This window comes from Manis pentadactyla, chromosome 1, assembly GCF_030020395.1.
Source record: "Manis pentadactyla isolate mManPen7 chromosome 1, mManPen7.hap1, whole genome shotgun sequence".
Classification (NCBI taxonomy): domain Eukaryota; kingdom Metazoa; phylum Chordata; class Mammalia; order Pholidota; family Manidae; genus Manis; species Manis pentadactyla.
Window position 1 is genome coordinate 213,986,591 of NC_080019.1, and position 13,353 is coordinate 213,999,943.

General features: G+C 35.0%; 1 protein-coding gene across 2 annotated transcripts in view; it reads right to left on the reverse strand.

Annotated features, from left to right (window-relative positions):
* The window catches only part of CNTN6 (contactin 6), a 228,592-nt gene that overhangs the window by 69,901 nt on the left and 145,338 nt on the right, over positions 1-13,353 (reverse strand). Inside the window, exons 6-9 of one of the 2 annotated variants that reach the window (XM_036878217.2) lie at positions 8,024-8,203; positions 3,880-4,016; positions 2,266-2,395; positions 149-299 (exon numbers count right to left, since the gene is read on the reverse strand). In XM_036878217.2, coding sequence (XP_036734112.2) covers positions 149-299; positions 2,266-2,395; positions 3,880-4,016; positions 8,024-8,203 — 598 coding nt within the window. Of the gene's footprint in view, positions 1-148; positions 300-2,265; positions 2,396-3,879; positions 4,017-8,023; positions 8,209-13,353 lie in introns of both variants that reach the window. The other variant, XM_036878216.2, reaches the window with a different exon arrangement.

Consider the following 13,353-nt stretch of genomic DNA (forward strand, 5'->3'; position numbering starts at 1 on the left):
TTTTTATTATCATGTGAAAATGGTTATTTCTGGATATGCAGAAATCTTCATAAGAGAGGGAAGTTTGGAAGACAGTGAACCCTAAAAATTTGGAGGATTCTATATTATAAAATATTTCAAAATATTACAACAAAAGAGATTTATTTACCTTCTGTTTTGTCTCAGGTTCTCCATCCCTCTTTTCCAGGAGATAACTGCCCTGGGAAAAGCATTTGGTTTGCATTCAATAGTAATATCTCCACCAACCTGAACAACTGAATTTTTTTTAATGGGATTTTTGGTGAAGTCAGGAGCTGAGGCTAAAAACAAAATTACAAACATAATTGTTAAATTACTCACTTAATTAGCATGTAGTAACCCAAGAGGTAATGTGGAATACTAGAAAAATCTCATATTGGTGCCCAGAACTCTTTTTCAAGTTACTTTGCTCAAGGTGTTCTGGGGCCAGTTACCAACTTGGCATTTTAGAGTCTCTGCTTTCATTTGTAAAATGAAGATGGCAATTGATATAACCTCAGAGAATTAGTGTGGGGATGAAATGATATAACATCTGTAAGAAAGTATAGCATAGTACCTGGCACAAAGGAAGTGCTCGATTAATGCAATTTTTTGGGTTTTATTTGGTATTGGTCATTGCAATAACAAAGTAACTTGAAGCAGGGGAGAGGCAAGTTACAAAAAGTCACATTCTTAATAGCATTTACAGTAAAGAGTGTGAAGGTGGTTCATAAGAGCCAGAAGAGGGAATTTTAACCTGGATTAGGAAAATCATTAAATCTATCCCAGTCAAGATAATGATCCTATATGGGAATAATGAAATAAATTAGAAATATTGTATCACTATGTCAGATATCTTCAGGCAAGATTTTAACTAGCAAAATGGAAAAAGTCTGCCTCCTGTAGAAGCAGAAATTTAAAAAATAGTCTTTGTCAACTTCAACTTTATCCCTCCTAAATAAATGTTGAACAAAAACCAGTTCCTGAGGGTGAGTGATTATTGACTGCCCCCGGGTCTTTGCAACTTCATGGATGTGGGAGCCCATGTGTCCAATTCCCATTCCTAGCCTACATTCTCAGAAACTGACATTTTTTCAGTATGTCAGGCTGTCTTGCTTCTGGGCATTTCCTGTATTGCTTCTCTGCCCTTCCACTGACCTGCGCATGCTTTTTCTTCTCATCTCAGATTAAAGAGAATGTCCTCAATTTAGGCTATGTTCAATTTTCCATGAGGTCTGCTAACATTCAATTCTTGACCATCATAATCATGCTGTTTTAAAATTTAGCTTTTTTTCTCAATGAAACTATAGGTTCTATGAAAGTAAATATCACTTTAGTACTGATAATTATATTTTTGGTGCTGAGTTCACAATAAATGTGTAATAAATAGCAGTGATTGAAAGAATAAAGAAATGAACCCATAAAACCTTGTCTCTTTGCTTGATCTTTTTCTCTTTAGTCCCTTTTTCTCCTACCACTCAGAAAGCATCAGGATGAAAGACATCAACAAACTTTTTATTATAACAAACATCACTTTATCTGGCTGTCCCTGAATATCATTCTCAAAATACTTCCGTTTCAACATTTTCCACTATTGGGACTTATTTTCCCAGCTTCCCTTTGAGGTCTGGGTGGTCATGTGGCAGGGTTCTAAGTAATGATATAAAAAGTGTTTGTGGTATGGACTCGGGGAAATTTTGCTTTTCTAATGAAAGGGATTAGATATGGTCACTTCTGCCACTGTGCCCCTTCTTCTGCCTTGAGAATGGACTTGATTTCTGTAGCTATAACAGTCATCCTGTAATTACAAAACTACAAGAATGAGGGAAAAGTTCAAAGAATAACATCATCAAGTCACAGTGTCATAACTCAGCTGCCAGGCTTCAACTTCTCGTTATGAGAAAAAATAAATCACTGTTTAAGTCACTATAAATTGAGATTTTTTCTTATTTTTTTATTTGCAGCTGAAAACATTCCTAATAGGTACTTTTTAAATTGTATTCAAAACATCTTGCTAGGATCAGCTTTGTAAGACCCTCTTCTGGTTTGGAAGCACCCAATAAAGAGCTTTTCCAGAGGCTTTAACATATTGCCTAAGCAGAATAATAATTACCACCTTGCATTTTTTTTAAAGCTAACTTAGACATTTCCCATTATTTCAAGGGAATGCAATTGCTAATTCACAGAAAAATTGGATTCATATTATGTATAATCATAGCTTGCTAAAATGTCATTTAAAATTGTTTTGGTTATAAATGAATGACTTACCTAATACTCTCAACTCTGCGTTTGCATAAATTATCTGATATTTGTTTTCTGCAGCACATTGGTAGACACCAGAATCTGACAGGTTCAGCATAGTTATGATAAGTGTCCCATTTTCTATCTGAATTCTTTCCTAATAAAAGAAAAGTCATGTAAAGATGCTCATATGTTATTATAGGCATCTCTTAACCAGACTACATTAGTAAATACTTGTGTATGAGACATGATACTTTGGTGTATGAGAACTGATGCTTATGCATATGAGCTTAATATAATGCAAGATCCTGAGCAGTAAGTTTTTTTTTTTTTTGAGGATATATCTTGGAAGTAATTTTAGTGGTTAGTATACTTTATATTATCTCATTACCTTGAAAATTGGCATCATACTCATAGAATGCATGTTATCTTTCTGTTATATGGTATATAAAATAATTTGAAACACTTCACCATTCCAGTTATTTCAGAAAACATGGTTGACAGTAACATTTTTTGTGGATATAATGATTAGAAAATTTCCTTGGCTTTCCATCATAATGTCTCAAAAAGACTTGAAATGTGACGACTTGATAATTTTCTAAATGAGGCATAAGGTGGAGGGGCTAAGGGCTAAATTCTTCTTTTCTGCAGCCTACTATATAGTATGCTTAAATAGCCAAACTCTGTTACATAGTCTGATTTGGGCTATAGAAATATAATTTTGAGTGCACATAATGAAATAATTTAACAGAGCAAATATAATTTAAAAGAAAATATTTCAGGGTACCTATTACTGTCCTCTAAAGATAACAGAGGTAGGCTGTGGGAAACTGAAAATGTTATATGCAAAAGGCATGCAGGAAGCAAATTCTGAAATAAAGAACAGCTTAATATTCAGCTTCTAAAAAACACATGTTCTTTGTATCTCTGACTGTGTCTGTAAGTGCAAAGTAATATGGAGAATTAACACAATTATCTTGATAATTTGATGAGAAAAACAACTGTCTTTTTCTGTACAGGGTTGAAGAAAGTTTGCTTTAGCCTGAAAAATGTGGTTAACTGCCTCAGTTCTCCACTTTCCTATGAGTTTAGAGAAAAGTCATTAGTGTTCATAAAAGGAAGATATTGGGTAATGGTTAAGAGCTTAGATCCTGGAATCTGACAGATTACATTTAGAATACTGATTCCAACATTTACTAGCTGCTGCATGACCTTGGACAGTTACTTAACCTCTCCAAAACCAATTTTCTTCATCTGTATAAAAAAATAATACTCACATCTCTCTCATAAAGTTGTCATGAGGATACTACAGAATAATGCATGAAAAAATATTTAAATAGGACCTGGCTTATATGAAAGTTCAATGGGGATTAATTATGATGATGATGGTATTTGAGTGTGGATCTATCACCATCTAGTGTGATGTTGTACAAGTCATGTTTTCTATCTTTAGTTTTCTCATTTAAAAAAGGAGATAATGTCAATAGCTATTTTGAGTTGTTTAAGGATAAATAAATTAGTGTATCTAATGAGTATACTACATTTTCTGAAACCTACAGAGCACTCCATTAGTTGCTGTTATTAGTAGCACAATTTCACATGCAGAATAGATGAAATTTTAACACCAGCATAGTTGTTTACCTCTGGATTGAGGCGTTCACCATTCTTTAACCATGTGTACCAAGGGTTTGGCTTTCCACTAGCTTTGCACTCCCAAAACAAGCTGTCATAGATTGACAGGTATGTATTTTGAATTTTTTGTTCCCATTCTGGAGGGGCTGTTTCAAAGAGAGACAACAGTGATTATTTGTGAAGTCAATTATCCAAGACATTGCTACATTCCAAAGACTGCAGAAATGAGGAGGACAAGGCTAACTGTATCCAGAAATACTACACACATGATTTGAGGGAGGGGAAATGCAGGATCCTCAATGTGGAACAACAGAAAACCTGCTGTTAACATCAGTTGGCCCTTGACATAAGATAAATGTTTGTCATTTGTTATTTGGCTGCATCTATATAACAACTTGGGAGCAGTGGGAAAAAGTACAAATACAGCACAAGTCCAGAGAATAAATTCCACGCTAAAAATTAGTACATAGGTCAAGTTAGAAAATCTATACCAAATCTCAACCCTCTATGGGCAAAAAAACCACTGATTATATTTGGTCTGAATTAACTAAAAGTAACTGTCTATATCAGACATAATTACAATTCAATAGCTTGAAGCATAATTCAAATAAGAGCCTCATCACATTTTAATAGGATTATAGCCCATTAAAAAAAAATTCCCCTAGGTAAAATTTTTGATAGGGAATGAGAACTTTCAGAGTTGATAGGTGCAGCGTGTAACTTTAAATCTGGGCATGCATTTTCCAAACTCTTATTTTCTACTCTAAGAAAGTTCTCTAGAGTGCTAAAGCAAAAAGCAACTGGTATAATTGATGTTAAGCGTTATTTAGGTGTAAGGTAGCATTATCCTTACTATCACTTGTGGAATCAGGTGGGGTATAAATTAAATGTTTTAAAATTAGTATTTCTTCCCTAAAGATGATAGTAAACTGCCCAGATGTGCCATTTAATCGCTTTCATTTCTTAGTTCTGTCCTCAGATATTTTGGAGTAGATGATCTTCCTTTGGAATCTCAGGCTATTACAAGCTGGACGTTTCACATGTGCACTTAATTTTCCCTCTTATGGAGGATTTTTGCAGAGATGTTAGGTAACCTGATCAAGAAGACATAGCTAGAAAATAAAGAAGCTAAAATTTGAACCCTGAAATCAGAGACTAAGTCACGGGCTTGTGTTCAAGGTTATTTGGGAATGCTAGCTCAAGGGTAAGATGTCAGGAAAAGGGATAGTCCATAGGGAAGGAAAGAGTCAATGTGAGGACGAGGTACTGAGTTGGCTACGAACATGGGCCACTGTTATACTATCCTCTGTGAACTTCTAAGGTGTCTCTGTAACTGCTTGCCCAGGGAAAGGAACAGGAGCCATTTATTTATTGGCTTTTGTACACAGTCATTCAAGAATAGGGCAGTTGTTAACTAATAGCCTTCCTGGTTGTGTGCGCTTAAATGCTGAGTAGGCTCTTTAAGAAGCCAAAGAAGACAAAAAACAATAAGCAAGATAGACTTAAGGTGGTACCTGAGCAAGACTCTCTCAGGTTACACCTACATAGTATACTGAGCTGGTCATTGCAGCAGTGGTTGGAGTAAGAAGTGAGACCAAGAATCTTTAAATGACGTACAAGTATATCTGACTTCCAGGGTTTTCCCACTGCAACATCTGTTTCCACCACTAATACAGAAGGTCCTTCAGGAGCTGTTTATTGCAAAGAAGGAGTCATGATGCCTCAGTGAGGTGAACACAGCCTAGTATTACCCCCTTGGAAATCAGGGCAGTTCCCAGTTACAGAACATGCTTCTCATCTCAGAGCTGTGACGGACAAATCAAGTCAAGGTTTAGAACTGCGTTCATTGCAATGTTGAAATTAATCATGTTTCGATATATTACTGATTTTATAATTTGTAGGTAATTGTTTAGAAATTGTTGTAACATGTTTCACCTGAAGAAGCTGTGTGCTCATTTACAATTCACTTAGTTTACAAAAGTTTTATATGTAAGTTTGTTGCTTCATGCAATAATTATAACTTTAAGACATATATATTTATTTAATGTGTATATTCTTCAGGTACTTAGGATTCTGAAGAGCAAAGTTTAAAATCAACTATATAGGAAATATAAAAAAAAGTTTAGCATTTTAGTTCTATCATATGGGTTTGGGTTTTAGATTTTTTTTTTCCCTATTGACAGGTCATGGAAAAATCACTGAACTTCTCAGAATGTGTCCATCTTCTATAATAATAATACTCTAGCGATTTCTTTTGGAGATTAAAAAATAGAGGGATAGGGTTCTGAATTATATCTTAAACACAGCAACATAATGACACTGAGAGATTATTTTTTTGAAATTTTCAGGTAATTTTCAGCTCTTAGGTAATTGAGTCAATTCTCTGCTCCTTTAGGAGCACATTGACAAGTAAATTAATAGATGACCAAGAAGCATAATGTTTGTCTTATTGACCAATTATCCATTATTACCCCACAAGGGCCATCTGCACTTATTAAGTGGCTACTTTGGTTGCAGTGAGATGTCATGTGGATGGGCTTAGCCCACCATAGTGAAGAGCTATGGTGGAGTGAAAAGAGTCTAGTTTCAGAACATTTTTCAAGTTTCTTATCCTGGATGTGACAAACATTATGCATGAGATCTTTCAATTCATTAAGGTTTTTGTTTTTTAACCTATAATACCACTTAAAATTATTTCTACCTCATTATTATAGGAATTATATGAATTAATTGTAGTATTTTCTACGTAAGCTAACAGTTACTTTATCAGTGTGAGATAAAGGGCTTTATTACTGATTTAAGTTTATAGATACCTCCATATTTTGGTTAATCTCTTAGTTATATCTTTGTCTATTTAATAGAAAAGTGGGTATCTATTAAAAATTAGCCAAAGCCTTTAATATCTTAGTGCCACTAAAAAACTCCAGTTACATTATATTTAGAAGGGATGCTAGATTCCAAAGGCTTTCCTTTAAAAAATAAGATCTAGTAAAATTGTATACATATATATATATATACTTATAAATTTTATATATATATATATATATATCCACATTGAGACATTATAGAGGAATAATCAGTAGGAAATCATATTCTCTATATAAAAAAATAGTAGTTTTCATTCTAGGTTGAAATTGACAATTCTAAAGGAAATGGAAAATAACGTTAACAAAGACACGATATGGAAAATAACACAACAGACACAATATAAATGGAAAATAATGTTAACAAAGACACGATATGGAAAATAACATAACAGACACACTATGTTGCACCACAGAACACTCAATCAGCATTCCTATTAGATAATTACAATACTTTATATTTTTCTAGTTGTCAACAAAATTTTTTTTCTCCAATTACCTGATCATTGATTAAAAACATTCACATATAAACATGCCACATAAAAAGTATTTTTTGGCAATGTGTAGAGTTAAAAAAATTATCTAGTACAGCTATCAATTTAGCAAGGAAGTAAGTATTTTGAAATTCTTTAAAACCAAACATTTTGAAAATTCTAGGATATATTTTGTGGTTTATTTTGATATAAAAAAAGAGAGAAATTTTATGCAAATGTTATTTTGACCTAGATGAAAAAAGATAAGATGACAACTTTTAGATCATATATGCTTTCATTATCTCAAATTTATGAGTGATTCTGGGACTTGAGGCAAACATCATTTTTCAATGAAGTAATGACATTATTCATCTACATGTGAGTAAACAATATCTGGGAAATAGAAACAAATATGAAAACTATCACTCAGTATTACGTTTCACCTGTCATTTTCTCCTTTTGTTAATTCTATCTTGAATTTTAATTAAGATTGTCATTGGCTGTTGCTGAATGTTTTATGGGAAATATACTGGATTCCATGTTCTATAAATGTTTATGGCTTTAACATGATACTGCTGATACTTTCGAGGCGATTATAATAAAAAAATATCATGCACAGACTGTGGTAAAATCAAAGCTGTATTTTTTAAAATGTCAGTCTTACCTGCTAAACACTGTTATTAAGCATCTTATCCTGGAAACATGTCTTCTCTATTTCTATTATGACTCTTTTCCACAACATACTAATGACTTTCACTTTTTACTATGAAGGACATTACCAAATATCTCATATATTTTGACATTCTATTAGCTCACCATAGAAAATGAGTTGACCCTTTGCAAGGTTCCTTCCTCGAAGATTGCCTGCAATGCACTCATAGAAGCCTTCATCTTCCTGTTGAAAGTTTGGGATTTCAAGGATGGCTTGGGATCTGCTGTACTTGACTTTCTCTGGCAACGGGTTTCCATCCAACCTCCTCCAACTAATATCAGGGACTGGACTGAACAGTTATACCTCATTAGAATAGAAAATGGTTTAGTCTTTATGACAACAGGATAAAATAAGAGTTTCCTCAAGAATAACTCTCAAGGAAAAATAAATCAGTCAATCTGTTATACTGTGACTAGTTTTCAGATCATGCAATCATTCACCATTCATTCAGCCATAAATTTATAACATTGTAAGTGCCTGCTGTGTGCACATGATGGTACTACGATCAGGAAATGTATCAGTGAATAAAAGACATGTGATCTGCCCTCATGTTGTTAACAGACTAGTAGAGAAATACACAATAAAAAATAAATAAAAAACAGGTATCTTTTAAATTACAATGACTGAAATGAAGTAGGGTGCAGATACAGTAACAATTATATTAATTTAAATGTGGAGGTCAGGAAATTCTTTTTGAGGTTGTGACATTTAAGAATAGGCAAGCTATCTTGATGTTTATAGACTCTAAGACAAAAGTACAGATTCCTCTATAGCTAAACTGGTCCTAATAGGTAACTAAAGTCATACGTGGTGGGTAGAATATCAAGGAGGATCAGTACCATATAACAGATATACATGAAATGGGAGAATAGATTCTATGACCCTCGAAAAAATGTACTCATTTAGCCTCTATCTTAAAAAAAAAGGCATAAAATATAACTTTACATTGTATCATCTGTTAGAAAGGATTTATAAAGTTACTTTATTTATAGGAATTTAGCTTAACATCTTATATCTAATATCCTCAGTCTAATATAAATATCTCTTAAAATAGCAAAAATACATTTTATAATACTTAAATCTAAGTGTCTAACAATCAAAGATAAATTCAGAAATTTATGGTGAAGAAGAGCTTTCATAATTCATAATATGAAGAAATAAAGTTCTTTATTAGGAAAATATTCCCTTATAAACTAAACATTTGTAAATTTAATCCCCAGTCTATTTACATAAACACTTTCCTTTCCTACTGTCAAGTCATTCTTCATTCCCTTACAGACTGTCAGGTGATCTAAATATTTCCATTCTAGGTATATTAAAAATTAATAATATTACTAATAGTGAATCATTTTGCAAATTCAAATTGTAAACTTTGTAGAAGATGCAGGATTTCTTCAAGTCAAAATGTGGCAGAACTGTCCAATCACATGCAGAGTGGTTGATAAAGATCTATAGAGTTTGAGCAGTAAATAACCGCAGAAAATTGGCAAAGATGACTCAGCAGAGGTTTCAAAGTGAGACAACTTATGAAGCCCTAGGAATTTATTTATTCACAAATGATGATGACCCTCTTGTGCAAAGATATACACAGTGCAGAAAGTCATACATGCACCCACACATACTTGTCAGAAAACATACCCTTAATCAATGTTTGATTCATCTATTTTTTTCAGAATCAGAATATAGCTATAAAAACAACTTGAATTTTGTTAAACACAAAATAAAATCATTATTATGTTAATTTAGATTTTGTCCTTTTAAAAAGCCTCACCACTTACCACAAATTTAGGTTGACATTTTACTAAAATGGCATATTCCTGCCAACAATTAACCTCAGATAGCTGGTTTTCTACGCACTCATTTTTATGGAATACCAAACTACAGATAAAAATGAAGTTCTAGAAGAAAATTTACTCACATAGAAATGTCTTCACCAAGTCTGGTGAATTTTACAACATATGCAGTATTATTCAATCTTTAAAAATGCATGTAATGCATAAGTGAGCATGCAAAATTTATTATCTATGAGTCATGAGGATATGAATGCCTTTTATTTTCCTCTTTCTGTTTATCTCTATTTTCCTACAATGAGCTTGCATTGCCCATGTAACAAAAAATTCTAAGAAAATTTGTTTATAAACAGAAAATTAGAGGTTCTGATACTTGTCTGAATGCATGATCCTTTGTTATCTATTCATGACATTATATCTCTGAGGTTTATGACAGATACATGCAAAAGATCCAACTAAAATAGCTTTTAAACTAAAGATTTCGGACATAAAAATTCATTAAAGATTGAATATTTTTCCTATGGTTATATCATAGTTCTTTATTTTGATTCTGAAGAAATAAATCAATTTTAGCATAACTAAATACCTAAATCTCTGAATCAGTAATTGAACAGTTTGACATTTAATAATAATTATATTACAAGAAATAGTTATTGCTTATTAACCACAAACTGTGTGCCAGATACTATATATGTGTAAAATGTGTACATATAAATTCATTTACTTTTCCTATAAATAAAGGTGGCAGAGCTGGGCTTTATTTCCAGGTTTCTTTGCCTCAGGAGCTATGTGCTTAATCACAAGGCAATACAGACCCCACGGCCTCTCACAACTTTGGTATTTGTGGTTGTACAAAACTGGATCTTCATTTTAAGTGGTCCAGTAAAGTGGGGGCTAAAATAACAAGTTGTACCAATCCCATCTATTCCTACTTTTCTCGAAGAAAGAGTTCAGTGATGACATTGAAGTCTCTCTGGACAAGCTTTCTTCCCTTGATGGACAAAAGGGCCTTTCTGTATAGAAGTATTTTTCGTTAGTGGTACAGTAAAAAAAGTCAGTTATCTACCCATACCCCTTCTGACCCCTTAGCCCCCACAGAAGCCATTAGTACCTGCAAGTCTTTGCTGGCACCTACCCTCAAGTTGCTGCAGCTAACTAACAACAAACAAACAAAAAACCTAAAAGCAGCCAGGAATTTATATACCTCCAGGGGAAACTCTTAACAAATAACTGACCTGGGTCTGGGGTATACATAGTCCAGCTTTCCTGCCCCAGATGGTGGGACACTTTTAGGTGTGACCTGCACTATCTCCAGAGCTCCCCTACAGGACAGAGGCAAATTTATCTTCTGTGGTATTTTGCTTGATACCATACCCTGTTTAGCTACTCTCTTTTCCCTTTCCACCCCTCCATTCTGCTGTAGGTTCTTCGTAAGAACTCTTCTAAATAATCACTTTCAAAAAATTATCCTTTCGAGGTCTGCTTCTTGGAAAATCCATTTATTAGAATCCCTAAAATGCCGTTATCATTTTCTACGTTAATTACAATACCAATTGTAAAGAATCTTTAAATACTTCTCATGATGGTACTTCTGCATAGCCATTAGGCACACATAGAAATGGTAATCTGTGGAATTAAACATCAATGGCATAGAAGATCAATGGAGAGGAAGAATCCTTGCAAAAAAACTGTAGCTAAAAACATTTTGAGAACTCAATTCTCTACAGGGTCAAAACTGTACCAGAATAATAGCAAAAGACAAATATGAAAGAGACACAAGGCTAAACAGACACAGGTAAGTTTCTCACTTAAAAAAGAACATCCTCGAAAGATGGCAGTGTGAGAGGAGAGACAGAGGCTTCCTCCAAAAACTGGATACAATTAGAAAATTTAATTGGCGCAACTAATCCTGAGAGAGCAACAGGAAAGAGGACGGTGTCAGACTCCACGCACCTGGAGAAAAGAGCAAACCTCCGCGAACAGGGTAACGTACCAGAGCTGTGGCTCCACGGGACCCGAGCCCCTCCCTAACCCCAGCTCACTGGCGGGAGGAAGACAAACAGAGCAGGGAGGGAGTGGAAGGCTTGGGACTGCTGAATACCTAGATCCGGAGATGTGCTCTGGGAGCACAGACCTACATTTCATGGTGCTTTCATGAGACTCGCATGACTACCAGGCTGGAAAGTTAATACAGGCAGAGTTCCTGGGGACACTGGGATTCCGGCTGCTTGTGGAAAGCAGGGATCCATATCCGGCTGCTCTGGGACAAAAACGTATACCTGTGTGACCGGCCCACTGGCTCAGGCAGTGGAGACAGGCACAGCAGCCGGGAGGTGGGGAACAGCTCTTTCCTCCCCCCAGGCACCAGAACCGCTCCCCTGAGACCCCCAACATTGCTTCAGGGGCTCAGCAGCTCCAGAATAGAGCTTCTGGACACTAGAGGGCGCCATATACAAACATGAAATGCCAAAGAAACCTTGTCCAGAGTAAAATTGTTACTACAACTCCCGATAAAGATTTAAATGATATGGACCTCGTGACTCTTCCTGAAAGGGAGTTCAAAATAAAAATCATCAACATCCTAATGGAGGTACGGAAAGACATCCAAGAACTCAGAAATGAATTCAGGTCAGAGATCCAATCGTTGAAGAACACTATGGAGGGTATTAAAAGCAGGTTGGATACAGTGGAGGAGACAATAAATGAAACAGAAACTAGAGAAGAGGAATACAAAGAAGCTGAGGCACAGAGAGAAAAAAGGATCTCTAAAAATGAAAGGATATTGAGAGAACTGTGTGACCAATCCAAGCAGAACAATATTCACATTATAGGGATACCAGAAGAAGAGAGAGAGAGAAAGGGAGAGAAAGTGTCTTTGAGGAGGTAGTTGCTGAAAACTTCCCCAGTCTGGGGAAGGATATAGTGTCTCAGGCCATGGAGATTCACAGATCCCCCTACACAAGGGACCCAAGGAAGACAACACCAAGACACATAGTAATTAAAATGGGAAAGATCAAGGATAAGGACAGACTGTTAAAAGCAGCCAGAGGCAGAAATAAGATCACATACAAATGAAAGCCCTTCAGACTAACAACAACAGACTTCTCAGCAGAAACCTTACAGGCCAGAAGGGAGTGGCATGATGTATTTAATGCCATGAAGCAGAAGGGCCTGGAGCCAAGATTACCTTATCTGGCGAGATTATCATTTAAATTTGAAGGAGAGATTAAACAATTTCCAGATATGCAAAAGCTGAGAGAGTTTACCTCCCATAAACCATCTCTGCAGCCTATTTTGGAGGGACTGCTATAGATGGAAGTGTTCTTAGGGTTGGATAGCTGTCACCAGAGGTAGTAAAACCACGGTAGGGAGGGTGGAGCAGCTGATTGCGAGGGAAATGCACAATTAAATTGATTATCCCCAAAGTCAAACAAGGGATAGAGAAAAAGTACAGAATTTGATACCTAATATATAAAGAATGAAGGAGGAAGAAAAAGGAGGAGAAATAGAAAAGAACCTTTAGATCATGCTTGTAACAGCATAATAAGTGAGTTAAGTTAGACTCTTAGATAGTAAGGAAAGTAACCTGAAACATTGGTAACCACGAATCTAAAGCCTGAAATGGCAATAAGTACATGCCTATT